General features: G+C 40.6%; 1 protein-coding gene across 4 annotated transcripts in view; it reads right to left on the bottom strand.

Moving 5' to 3' along the window:
• The window catches only part of ERC1 (ELKS/RAB6-interacting/CAST family member 1), a 296,094-nt gene that overhangs the window by 19,731 nt on the left and 262,608 nt on the right, over positions 1 to 13,755 (bottom strand). For all 4 annotated transcript variants that reach the window (XM_015422884.1, XM_015422885.1, XM_015422886.1 and 1 more), the window contains one exon: positions 1,475 to 1,663. In XM_015422884.1, the coding sequence (XP_015278370.1) occupies positions 1,475 to 1,663 (189 nt within the window). The remainder of the gene's footprint in view (positions 1 to 1,474; positions 1,664 to 13,755) is intronic.

The following is a 13,755-nucleotide window of genomic DNA, read 5'->3' as shown; positions in this document are numbered from 1 at the left end:
AAAATAATTAAAATTAGGGTTATGACATATGACAGGCAACATCTATTTACATATAATGTGAGTGATGGAGGAACATGCACCAGAATGAGAATGCATTTTCAGTCTTGGCAAGTCCCTTAATTGACTCCAGCTGTAACGGGTGGGATGAGAGCTCTGTAAACAATAACTCCACAGAAGTATCAAGCCAGGTCAGACTTCTCAACATAGTGGCAAGGAAAAATGGTATCTGGAGTGAAATCATTCAACCTTCAAGCCTAACTTGCTAAAGAAAATTAAAATGTCAGGTTAATGTTCCTTGATGCACTAAATCCTCAGGTGCTTTGCAATTACCAGGGGAAGACAAGAAATATCTAAATATGGAACTTCAAGCAACAAAACAGAAAATCTGCATGCCTAAAGTTATGGGTCTACTCTCACATTCAAGGATCCAAAAAAGTAGTCAACTTTTCAGAATTACTTATTCATAAAGTCACTGGCAAATTGTGCCACTTTGGCTAAAATCCCACAGAGAACTAGGTGTGCTTAAGTACATTAATTTGTGTAGATTTAAGTGTGCCTACATCTGAGTTGGACTGTAACCTTTATGCTTATACAAGCACATAACTCTGTACTTCATTTCAACAACTACTAGTTGTCATGGCAAGCTGAAAACAGCAATGCCCTGATTCATGCAGCACATAGTACGCAAGGTGCTCATTATATATACAAACCTGCAAACTTTTAGAGTAAGACTCCAGGTTTCAAGACTCATTCTACTTCCTCTTGCTTTATATCCCATTGTGCTCTTATCACTCAACCCTCATTGATGGATCTCCGGAATACTCCACAAGTAATCCAGAAAGCCACAGCGGGTCTTTTGGCATGAGGGGATGCCTGATTACTGGCTCTGGGGCTCAGGTCTATAGATGCTGCTCCTCCAGTTACCTGCTCTTCCCTGGATATGGTAGCTGGCTCAGCCAAGTTGTATGGGCTTCTTTCAAAGCTGTTTCCTCCCCATTAAACTTCAAGGGCTGCACTACGTGTTTCCACATCTCAGTCTGTGCCAGACTCACTGGGGGGAGACATGACACCTCCATTTTTCCTTCAGTTCCTTTAGAGTCTCTGCTTGCCTTCTCAAAAAACACAACAGAACACCTCAGCAGTATGCACTTGGACGTTTATACTTTAATGATCCTGAATGTTTTCCCAATGGAAAATAAAATTAAAACAGCACTATTTCCTAAAAATGTGGGCAAAATACTTTAGGCAAATGTTTGCATGATGTTTGCAGTTGCAATCAGACAATGACAGTAACCAGCATCAAAAACTCATATGTTATTCTGTAAAAAAAACCCCAAAACCATACTGTTTCCTCTGTAGGAAACCCTTAGATACTATGACTCTTTGTAGATTTATTAAACATAACCTCTGAATCCTCTGCAAGTTTGATCTGTGTTCAGTTTAAGCACACCAGTGAAAAAGCATGAAGACTGACCTGCTCCATCGTCATCTTCTGCAGCTCCTTCTCCCAAGCTGCATGGTCATCATCCAGGTGGTAGGATGCAGGCGGGGTGAGTCCACGGAGAATCAGGGGGTCCCGGTCATGGCACAGGGCTGTCAAATGTCCAATATACAACTTCAACTTGCTGCGATTCTGATCAAGATCTAAAAGAGGCTGAATTACCTACAATAAGAAAAAGTGCATTAGTCATAGCCAGAAATGTAAGCAAATGGAACATCTCACAATGTACAACACAAAGCTGCAAGAGAGTTCAGTTAATCACCACCCTTAGGATCTAATCTGGGATGAACAGTGAACTGAGGAATGGATGAGAATCTGCTCAAAAGGAGTAGATACCCAGTGCTAGACTTGAAAGGGGAACATAACCAAACAGACACATTCTAACCACAAAATCAACAACAACACATTATTCACTGTACATTAGAATATTATCTAAAACTACTTTGGGGATTTGAAAAAGCCATTTTGGTAGAGGAAGAATGAAGAGTTAAGGTTCAGTTGATTTATGGACCATTAAACACTGATAAATATAAAAGGACAATCCCTTAAAAAGTACAAGTTTTGCATTGGCAATGGCTGTCAGTTGTAAAATTTCATCCTCCAAACTGTTCACATGCAGGCAAATCTGCAGCTGCACCTGCCGTTGTCAGCAGCCCCAAGGTGTCTTTCCAGCTGTACCCCCTCTAACTCTATTAACAAATGTGGAAGAGTGATAATCTCCCAATCAACAGAAACAGGTGCTGGTAGGACTTTCAGCAGTGTCCATGAACACACAACTGCTCTGGTTCCTTTGTTATGTTTCAAACACTCTTTGAATGGATTAACGGCTGTGCAACAGGAGGAGCTGAAAGCTACAGATGAGTGGTGTCAAAACGCTTTCCCAGTAAGACTGTAGAACCCTGTTTATAGTATGTTAGGATTAGCATATTAGCACTGTATAAAGACACAGCATAGAACAGAACCTATCTGTGAGGAAGCTTAGATTTAAAAAGGCCATGTCGTAGGCCAAAGGAAAGGACCAAAAGATGGGAGAGTTTTTGAGAACGCTTTGACAGGCTGAAACAAGGAAAGCAAAGAAATGTTACTGACACCATCGTTGTAGCTGACTGCACCCAAGACAGAGCAGAAACACTGACCAACCTATGAGATGTCACAAAACCCTTCACATAGCAGGCCTGCAGTAGTAGCTTACAATTTTAGCTAGTAAGTAGAAGGTACGCTACAAAGAATACAGTAAGTATTCTCTACGGAACAGATAATTTGTTAATCAACACCAGTTCTGTAAATTTTACTGCAAAGTGAAGCCACATTGTGACACACTTCCATTAAGTTTAGCTACTGTAATTTAATGTTCTAGTTTGGAATCTGTGTCAGCAGTTCTTAACCTATTAAAGCGCTAGAACTGGTGTTCAAAAACAACACATAATACAGTCTGGTCATGTTACTTTCCTTGAATATACAGCCAAAATTCGGAGGAATTAAAAACCCTTCTGTCCTAATACCTCTTATCATCCCTTCACAGCTCCAATTTAATCTTGCCTTCACTTTGTTTTGTATGCTGTTTTTCGCCTGTCCCATATCCTGGTTCTTCCCTTTTTGAGGTTTGAGCTCCACGAGACACAGAGTTTTATGACCCTCATTCATTGGGTGAGGAGAATCAGGAAAAATATTTGAGAATTCCTGCCCTAAACTTCATTCATTCATTTAAAATATCCTCTCTCTTCTTCACTTGAGGTGGCTTACAACTAAAATCTATCAATTCAATTTGGTAACTAACTGCAACATTATTTGCCATTACAAGTTAGACAGTAATGGACATCTCTGGCAGCGTTACTGTCTCAAAATCATAAGAACATAAGAGACGCCAGTGTTGGATCAGGCCAAAGGCCCATCTAGTCCAACACTCTGTCACACAGTGGCCAAAAATACCAGGTGCCACCAGGAGGTCCACCAGTGGGGCCAGGACATTAGAAGCCCTCCCACTGTTGGCCCCCCCAAGCACCAAGAAGATGGAGCATCACTTGCCCCAGAGCCCCTAAGCAATGCTTTGTCATCACTTCACTGAAATGCATGGCGTTTGTACAAGGCAGTATTTGGTGAGTTGTTTGTACATTTTTGTCTCTGCGTACCTGCTTGTCACCAGAGCTTTTCAGACATTACATCCTCTAGTTTCACCGTCAATATACAGATTTTAAATATTTTGTGAAGATAGCTGCAACATCTCTTTCACGCTACACTTTAATTCTTCCCACCTTTCCTTTTAACAGTTAAAATAGCTAAAAGCTAAAAGCACATCAAATTTATCATTTTTTTAGGTTGCCTCACATGCACTGAAGATTAACCATTCAGCTTAGCTGGATACCCAGAAATCATTTTGGATCACTTGTGTGTGAGTGATTTAGCACAATTGTCCTTTTTTTCCCCTTTGCAACCAAACACTTTTTTGAGGGGGTGAGGTATTCAAGGTTGCTGATTTTTTAAAAAAATTGTTGTAAACTTCATGAGTTGTACACCTCAAACAACATACCTACACTCCAGTCCATTTCTTCCACAGCATCACCATATAATCCGTGTTTGCTTTTTCCTTTAAAAGTCTGAGAGGCAAAAAGAGCTGTATGGACATGAAGGTAAGACAGGAAAAGAAGAAACGGTGCCTCACTGTTTCTGAAACAAAAAAGAAAAGAGAATATAACATGCAGTATTTCAGAATATTAGGACCAGATATAAGCTTCTTTGTAGGTGTGTTATATATTACTACTGCCATATTAAACTAAAGCTATTTCTAGGCATGTGTTACAGCAAATTAACATTAAACAAAGGGGCAGAGGCAATACAGAGATACTGTGGCTCAGTTCTTAGTATTCTGGCTCCTATTTACTCCTAATGCAGTTAATAAAGTGGTTGGCGTCTGGCACACATCCATACTCCACTGATGAAACCAGGATGTTATAACATTTCTGCCTGAGAAAGATTAGTGCACCTTGCTCTGCCTCTAATAAACACACATAGGGGTGGATGCAGACTACATTTTCTGCTAACAGGAGGCAAATTCCACCAATTTCTTCTTCCTGCTGCAGACTCTCGCTTTGCCTCTCATACTGTTTCTGAGGGTCCCTTGTCCCCCATGAACAGTATGTCAGGAGATCAGTGGGAAGATGAGTCATGAATGTCCTGTTCCACTGAGAAAAGTGTCTTGTGTGAGTGGAAAACTTAGTGTGGATCCAGGCCATATTAATTATATTTTGCACAAATGCTTTTGTTCTATGCATGTCATCTAGGCATGCTTATATATGTTACCTTAATTCTAGTGCCAGAAGTGATTGGGAATCTACAAATAATTACAAATCATCATCTACAAATAATTAATCAAAACGGAGAAGCTGAATTGAGAACCTACACCAAAAATTATAAGACAATAATCCCATTTCCCATATAGCATTACAAACCAGATTGACTGAAAACTGTACCAAAGGAAGAACTTGTATCTCTTGCAACATTATATAATGGGAACATGGGACTATAGCAATAAATACAGGTCTGGTGCAAGTGACTGCATCTATTACACATGGCTATTTTCAGGAAATAACATCTTCCAAAGTAATATGCCAACCCCAAAAAGAATTCTTACAATAAGAATGGCTATCTAATCAATGGTTTATACAATCACTTACTACTTTGCCTTTTACATCTATCAGGCACTGACTGACAGCTGGCTTTCAGGTTAAGAAAGATCTCACCTATTAATATCCTTTAGGTTAGAAAATCACAGGTGACTAGTTTACTCATACTAAATGACTTGGGAGGGGAAAACAATACAAAACATGATTGACTACCTCTTTCATGACCTTGAAAATGGAATGGCACATAAGCTTGTAAGAGGGAAATTTGACAATAACAGTTAAACTCCTGTTTTATTAACTGAAGCATTTCAGCAAACAGCTCCTTTGAAATTTGCTGCCATTCTCTTCTACACAGTTTACTGAGACAGACCTTCCTTTCTTAACATGCCTAACTTTTATTTCTTGAAAAGGACAATAAAGTCAGAAACCCAGAACTTGACTAAAGCAGGAATTTCCATGGCAATGAAATCTCAGAAATCCAACATCACTTTCTTTAACCCATGTTTTATTTGTCACTATATAGAATTGCTATGCACGATTCTTTTTTATGGTAGTCAAATATTTCTTTTATTTAAAGAAACCAGGACCTGATAAAGCTGTACCATTACAATGTACAAGGATGCTATCTTCTCCAGCACAATAGTTCAAAAGAATTTATTCTTCGGCGCTCGGCCTTCCTTATAGTCCAACTCTCGCAGCCATACATGACTACTGGGAATACCATTGCTTTGACCATGCGGACTTTTGTTGGCAGGGTGATGTCTCTACTTTTTATCATGCTGTTTAGGTTCGCCATCGCTTTCCTCCCAAGGAGCAGGCATCTTTTAATTTCATGGCTGCGGTGATCTGGGATCCCAGGAACATGAAGTCTGTCACTACTTCCACGACTTCCCCTTCTATTTGCCAAGGAGTGATGGGGCCGGATGCCATGATCTTAGTTTTTTTGATGTTGAGCTTCAAGCCCACTTTTGCGCTCTCCTCTTTTACCCTGAGCAAGAGGCTCTTTAGGTCCTCTTCACTTTCAGCCATTAGAGTGGTATCATCTGCATATCTGAGGTTGTTGATCTTTTCCCCAGCAATCTTAATTCCCGCTTGTGATTCATCCAGGCCAGCATTTCGCATGATGTACTCTGCATATATATTAAATAAGCAAGGCGACAATATACATCCTTGTCGTACTCCTTTTCCTATGCTGAACCAATCAGTTGTTCCATATCCGGTTCTAACTGTCGCTTCTTGGCCCTTATACAGGTTTCTCAAGAGACATGTGAGGTGGTCTGGTACTCCCATCTCTTTAAGGCCCTGCCATAGTTTGTTGTGATCCACACAGTCAAAAGCTTTAGCATAGTCAATGAAGCAGAAGTAGATATTTTTCTGGTACTCTCTTGCTTTCTCCATAATCCAGCGAATGTTGGCAATATGATCTCTCGTTCCTCTACCTCTTCGAAACCCAGCTTGTACTTCTGGTAGTTCTCTATCCACGTACTGTTGAAGCCTAGCTTGTAGGATCTTGAGCATGACCTTGCTAGCGTGTGATATGAGTGCAATTGTGCGATAGTTTGAACATTCCTTGGCATTGCCCTTCTTTGGGATTGGAATGTATACTGACCTTTTCCAATCCTGTGGCCACTGTTGCGTTTTCCAAATTTTGAGGGCACATTCCCCTTATCCTCAGCATGGTGCCTGTTTCTCCTTGACCCTCATGCTCCCTGACAGCGGCGGGGCTGCCAGATCCAGAGTGGGACATATCTATCAAGTCCCCGAGAGTCTTTTCTGTGCGCCTAACTGACTTTCTTTGCTTCTCCAGGTCAGCCACCTTGGCCTCAAGGGAGCAAACACGTTCCCTGAGAACCAGGAGCTCCTTGCACCGAGAACACACCCAAGACTTCTGTCCAGTGGGCAGATAGTCATACATGTGACACTCCGTACAAAACACTGGATAGCCCCCAACCCCCTGCTGGCATTCTGGCTTCATAATTCTTTTAAAATAAGTAAATATAATTCCCCTTTTAAAACCCTTTGTATTTATGTGGTTTTTCTTGTCTAAGTCAAATTACCTTACGGGGAAGACAAAGAGCCTGGGCTTTCTGGTTCTTCTTGGGCTTCTTACAGAGCCCCTAGTCTAAGAGTCCCTAGGCTAAGAGCCACAGGCAAAGAGCCCTTTAGCTCGCCCTCTGGCAAGGTGCTTTCTTAAAAACTGAATACTCAGCTGAAAACAAGTAAAAACACACTCACCCCTCTAGCAGCTCTGTCTCCTGCTCCTGCTCAGAGCTCAGTTGGGTCTCCCTTTAAAGTACATACATTAAAGTACATACATTAAAGTAGGCCTGAAGCCCAACACAGTCCCAGCAGCCCCCTTCAACATCAATATACATTTTTTAAAAAGTCAAGAGGACAGAAAGGAAAGATTGTATAATGGCCATGACTGATAGATCCAAAGTTCAAATACAAATGGCCAGGAAGAAATAGCGGCTCATTCTAAACACATGCAGAGTCCTGATATTAAAAGATGAACTAGAACAACACTGTATGTTCCAATCTGGTATATTATGCCAAAAGCATGCCTCAAAAGCATGCCTCAAGCATGCCCTTAACATTTCCAAGTTTGTCATTTTCTATAGATACAAAGGAGGCTATAATGGAAACACCATTAATTTTAAATTAATGTCTTAAAAATCTTATCTTACTAATGCGCAGCTACTGTTTGCCTAGTTAGTTCTGCATTCCAAGGGTGAGCCTTACTAGATACAGACAGGTTGTGTAGATTCCAATTTAAAAAGCTAGAGATAAAAAAATGAGCAAGAAAGGCCCAAACTAAAATGTTTCTTTGTCAGTTTTTCTCTTAAGCACTAGTGCTATCTAATTTGCGAGATTAAAAGATTCTAAATTGGAAACTGAAGGGTATTTATCCATGGATAAAGCATGTGCTGAAAGATTCCTAGTTTGATTACTGATGCTTATTTTGGGAAGGGCTATTCTGTCATCTTGGAGAACAGCAGAACCCCCAAGAGCAGTTCATTCCTTTCCCTTGGGATGCATTAACCCACAGAAGCAAGTAGTGTCCTTATCTCTTTCTCTCCCACATCTAATTTGAGCTGACCACTTAGCTAAAGTCATAGTGCTTCCCAAAACTGTAGAGCAGCCACCAGCTTATCTCAAGAGGAGGCAGAAGCACCTGCCAGGCAAGAAGGCAGAGCTAGATGAAATTGCTAAGCAGGGTTACGAGTGTTTGTTCAGCCTAAAGACTGTCTAGGAGCACAATGGACTGACCAGATTTACCCAGAATATTTTTCAAAAGAAGCTCTATTTATTAATTACTCTGTGACTCTGAGAATCTATTTCTTTAACCAAGCGAGCAGTGTTTGTGCAGCATTTACAAGTTTAAAACTCATTTCTGCTGAAGGAAAGTAAAACCCTAGAAAAGCTGATTTAGAAAGGGATTTTGACCGTATGCTGAATACATTTAAACACATCCATAGAAGCTGGTTCAGTACAAGATACCATCTTTCCTTATTTTATATCAATGCTGAAAATATTCTCAATGGGACAGACTGGCAATGTTTATTTTGTTAAGCATGGTTAATGAACTGTAATATACAGGAACAAACATTTTTGCATCTGAACATACTCAACTAGGTTGGACCTAGCACAGTGTTTCAGTGGGCGCAGAAAATTCCACCTATAAAGCATTAATTTTTCAGCTCCCTCTCCATGATTCATTTCTATTTTACCCACGCTACACTCTGAAACTTCTGGGAAAACCCCCCTACAGAAGTTTAATACACCTTCTAACCGAGCATCAGTCACCCCTAGGCTCGTCCCTCCTCTGCTCAACATCCCAGGAAGCATTGGTTTCAAGAATGCTGACTGTACTGACTCTTCTATTTCTCTTGGCTTCATTTCTGCCAGAGTCAATCAGAAAATTAATCAATAAATTCTTTCTGAAGTTTTTATACTTCATGAACAAATCCCATGGATTAATAATTTCCAAAGCTCACTGCGTTCCACTTGGGAACTGGCCAAACATTTGAGAAGAAAACACACACACGTGGAAATCACAAAAGAATGTGTTCTACATTCTCCAATGGTGCTCACAGAAAGATCTTCTAATGGTCTCATAATATGTCATCAAGGAACTTTCAAAGAACCTGAATTCATACAATGATCCACACACGTCTATCCACATCACAGCTGGCAATCAACTTACAAAAGTCTCTGATCTCAATGGAGTTTAGAATAGCAGATTAATGATGTTCCAGAACTGAGATGCTTTGGCAACAGTAGAAAACTCAATGCACACAGCTCTTGGCTGCTTTCAGATACCCTAATTGTTTAGAATATTTAATGACAGCTTTCATGGTACACCAAAAGCAAAACCAACACTACCATTCATTCTACGTCTGACCCAAACTTCACAACCTTGGAAGTGGTTTTTCTTTCACTTAAGTGAAGGAACACAGAACTTGTCCTTTGGGACTGAAGATGAGATCAGATCATGGCAACATCAAATGGTGTTTTGTGTGTGTGTGTGTGTGTGTGTGAGCTTTTCCTCTTTTCTCAAAAATGTTCTAGAAATTGGCAGAGTGCTAAATGGAATTGAAACAAAGTAATTTTTCAAGATGAGAAAAGGGTGAGAAATTGTGTGACGACAGTGATAATGTTGTCATACTGTTCAATATGTTAAGAACCACAAAGCCTGGCAGATCACTTTAGTTCTTGCAAAAATCTATTGCCAAGAAACGCTTTTCAAGTTAAAGCTTTAAATGTGGGTAAGGACAGACATACCAAGGGTGTACCGCTATTAGTTCTTGATGGATTTAGGAAGGGAAACAACAGATATATTTACTTCACTCTGAAAGCTGTTTGGATAGGACCTCAAGGTGATAAGGGGTACTGAGGCTCTTTCCATTAACGCTGACAAGGTCCTCTGGATGTAAAAAGGCCAAAACCTTGAGAAAAGCACTGGAAAAAGAAACTGTGAAAGTCCACTGGTGTCTCGCACATATACCTTTCCCAGAGAATCAAACCTTGCATTCACTTTAAATATTTGCTTTTCCGCTCCAAAATCCATTTGTTTATCTGTTACTCCTTCCCAATGGAATCATTAAAAGGAATTGCTACACAGAGACTAGGTAGCCTTATGTACAGTCACTTCAACATTTGCTTCCTTTACTGAAGGGGCGTGCAACACGCTGTGTGGGGCTGATGGCACTGTGGCCTCTTGGTTTCAACATAAAAACGACACCTCCATGGTCTTTGAAAACAAAAGAAAAAATCTTTCATTTTCAGCTCCTTTCCAGCATACAATACAATTACAAGTTTGTGTGTTAACTGATAAACTGAACCTAAATTCAAGAAGCCTTTGGCAAAAAACAAGGGAAGGGAACTGTGGGAAGATGGCTGCCAGCAGTGTAAGACCCTACAGAGCTTTTGTTACCTTCCTCTTAAGAGGCCTGGGTGTGGCAAGAAGTATTAGCCACGGGGCTCTTGGCCCACAGTTCACAGCCTGTGGCCTTGATGGATCAGCCCAGTGGATCTCAACCCAGTCCAGAATACTGAATATACACTTTGTTTTTGTTTGCTTACTTTAATTGTTTAAATTGTGAACTGCTTTGGGTCCCCATGGGGAAAAAAGTGGGGCAATGTTTGTTGCTCATTAATTATCATATATAATAATTTGTGTTCCCTGCTGCTCTTTTAAGCCTTCAGATCTCTGAGGTCAAGCTAACAGAACAAAAGACAAGCATTTTATATTACTTCTCCAGGGCTCTTTTTGTAGAAAAAGCCCAGCAGGAACTCATTAGCATAACAGGCCTCACCCAACACCAGAAACTCATTAGCATATTAGGCCACGCCCCTGCCAGCACAGCTCATTAGCACATTAGGACGCACTCCCATGTTACCAGAAGTGTGGTTATCCAGCCACACCCACCTTTTGCTTGTTATTCTGTTTACCTTGTTTGTTGTCAAAACCCAGGGCCTTTTTTTGTAGCAGGAACTCCTTTGCATGTTAGGCCACACACCCCTAATGGAGCCAATCCTAATGAATTTCTGCTATTGGGTGTGGCCTATTATGCTAATGAGTACCTGCTGGGCGTAGCCAACTCAGGAGCCAGCTGGAACTCCGTTCCTGTGCATTCCTGCCCAAAAATAGCCCTGCTTCTCACTAGAGAACATGGTAATTTGTAAGCCTCTTCTTCCACAAGATTAGACCATTACACCAATACAGCTGTTATGATAATCTACAGACACCGATATAAACCAAGGATTTGGGGTGAAATTCCAAATCTTTGCATGCAAAGAACACCAGAGTTTAAGAGTAGCTGTTTTGAATCCAATGCCTCAATCCAACACTGAGGTTTGCAATGCCTTAAAAAATAACACGCACCTGGGACTTCACTGGGGAAATCCAGGAATACATCTTCAGTAACTGGGGGGAATAATGTGACCCACTGCTTCTTAATTCAAATGCAAAGACCCTGACACTGAAACTTTGATGGTGGACTTCCACAACATAGTTTTCACAGGCATTAGTTTTGACTGGCCAGAGGTTGCAGCTGCTGCAGAATGCATTAACAACATCCCTTGACGTACATTGTGTTTTTCATTCTTTACTTGGACATTTAATATTGTGAATGTAGATGAGTTTATTGCTGTGGTTTTCTGCATTTCTGGTATTCTCTTCCCAGGGAGTACTTAAAACGACATTCCACTGAAAGGTTTGGATAACCACAGGACTACCATGAGAGAGACACACATTGCTGACAGCAGATTTAGATATAACTGCCATTAGAAAATTATTATTTGTTTTTAATTTCATCTTGGGAATTCCTTACAAACAGAAGAATTTGACATCTGCTCTGAAATATTTAGTCATTGTTTCTATAGATATATAAGTAACATTTATCTAATTTCTACAGACACACATGGGAACTTTTTGCACTTATTTTTTTATTAATTAAACCTTGCCAAAATAGTCAGTTCTTAGAAAATTGGATTATTATGAGTGCTGGGGCACAAATTCTTGGGCACTCCAAGCTGTTCTAACAAGCACACAATTCACTTCCAGATTTTAATTCCTGGAATTTACACACAAACCCAAATGTTTTGCTCTGGAAACAGGCATATCCATAGTTTCAAGGGGTTGGCACTGGCACACAAAATCCGCTTCCAAAGAGTGACTTCCAAGGAGATTATGTGATAATGGCACCTATTACATTAAAGTCTTTCAATGGTTCTACAAAAGGAAGGAGGCATTCAAAAAGAAGTATCTCAGCTGTAGAGCCTATGTGGTACCAGTGGCTGAGAAGAGAGACCGTGTGTGGCCTCGGGGGACAATCAAGGTACATAAACCTATACAGAGTAATGGAATATGCACACTCTGAAAGCAAAAGGAATGAGCAATGCAAAGATTAACAGAAGGATTGGTGTGAGCAAAGGCTTCTTTACCACTTGGAGATGAAAACTAAGGGTTCACCTATAGAAGAGGATAATTTTGGGAATAGTTCTGAAAAGGGTTGGAGCAACACAAGTAGCACCCAGTAAGTGTTCTGGGAGAGAATGACAGGCTTTTGAATGGTTGAGGGCAATGCTGATACTGATAGATCAATGGTGTGATTCAGTAGAAGGCATCTTCATGTGCTCAATTGAGGAATGAAGAGCAGAAGCATCAGGGGGACAGCTGGATGTTACGATGGAAGCATCAGTTAATTCATATTTGAAAGAGCCAACAGAATGAGTTATAAGGGACATGTAAAGATAGGAAACAAGTTAGAAAACAGTAGACAGATTGAGGAGGAAGAGAAATGGTTAGTAACAGACCTAGACGTTAAGAATTTTTATTGGCTCTCAGGCTGACAGGGAACTATGAGACATGGGAAACAGGCTCTGTGTCTTCAGTTGGGAGTCGCTGAGGGAAAGCTGGTTCCTTGTAAGTGTTAAGCAATTTCTGTGTCAATCTTGTCTTTATGAAGTCCATGGCAAGTATAACTGAAAACAGATTCCCCTTTATCTCAAGTTTAAATGCTTAATTTATAAATGTTTTACAAAATTTCCTTTACTTTTTGAGCATTTGTGTGTTTAGGTTTAACTCCTCCCATGTGTAGGCCAGAGACTGGAGGTTTACTAAGCAAAGCTTCTTCTATCCCCATTGAAGGTATCCCGCGAATGGGGAAAGCAGGAGGGTGTGCGTGTGTCAAAATGTGGCTTAGGTTTCCAGGGACCCTCCCTAGTAAGCCCCAGAGGCTTAAAGATATTCTGTATGGGTGTAATAGCAGAACAAGAACATCGACATATGACAAGTAATCCAAGTGATATCCATAGTAACAACCTCAGAAACACCTCCACAAGTTCTCTGTCCTCTCTGCAGTCCCCATCAGTTCTACTAGCAATAACCTTTGCTATCCACTGGCACAGGAAATAGAAAGTCCAGGTCCAGTATGGTAAGACTTGGCTCCTCCAACATACGCATGTAGCCTAGAGCTCTATGGTTAGATGTAATATTGTGGTTTATCAGGTAAGAAGCCTGACCTTGGATGTGCTACATTGAAGGAGTAAGCCCTTTCCGCTCTAGACCTTCTGATCTGTCTCAGTGACAGAACCAGTGCAATGAAAGGCCTAGATCCTGCTCAGCAC

Source organism: Gekko japonicus, unplaced genomic scaffold (genome assembly GCF_001447785.1).
Source record: "Gekko japonicus isolate JY-2015 unplaced genomic scaffold, Gekko_japonicus_V1.1 scaffold34, whole genome shotgun sequence".
In the NCBI taxonomy this organism is placed as follows: Eukaryota; Metazoa; Chordata; class Lepidosauria; order Squamata; family Gekkonidae; genus Gekko; species Gekko japonicus.
Note: the sequence above shows the minus strand (reverse complement) of the source record. Positions and strands in the feature narration are given on the sequence as shown.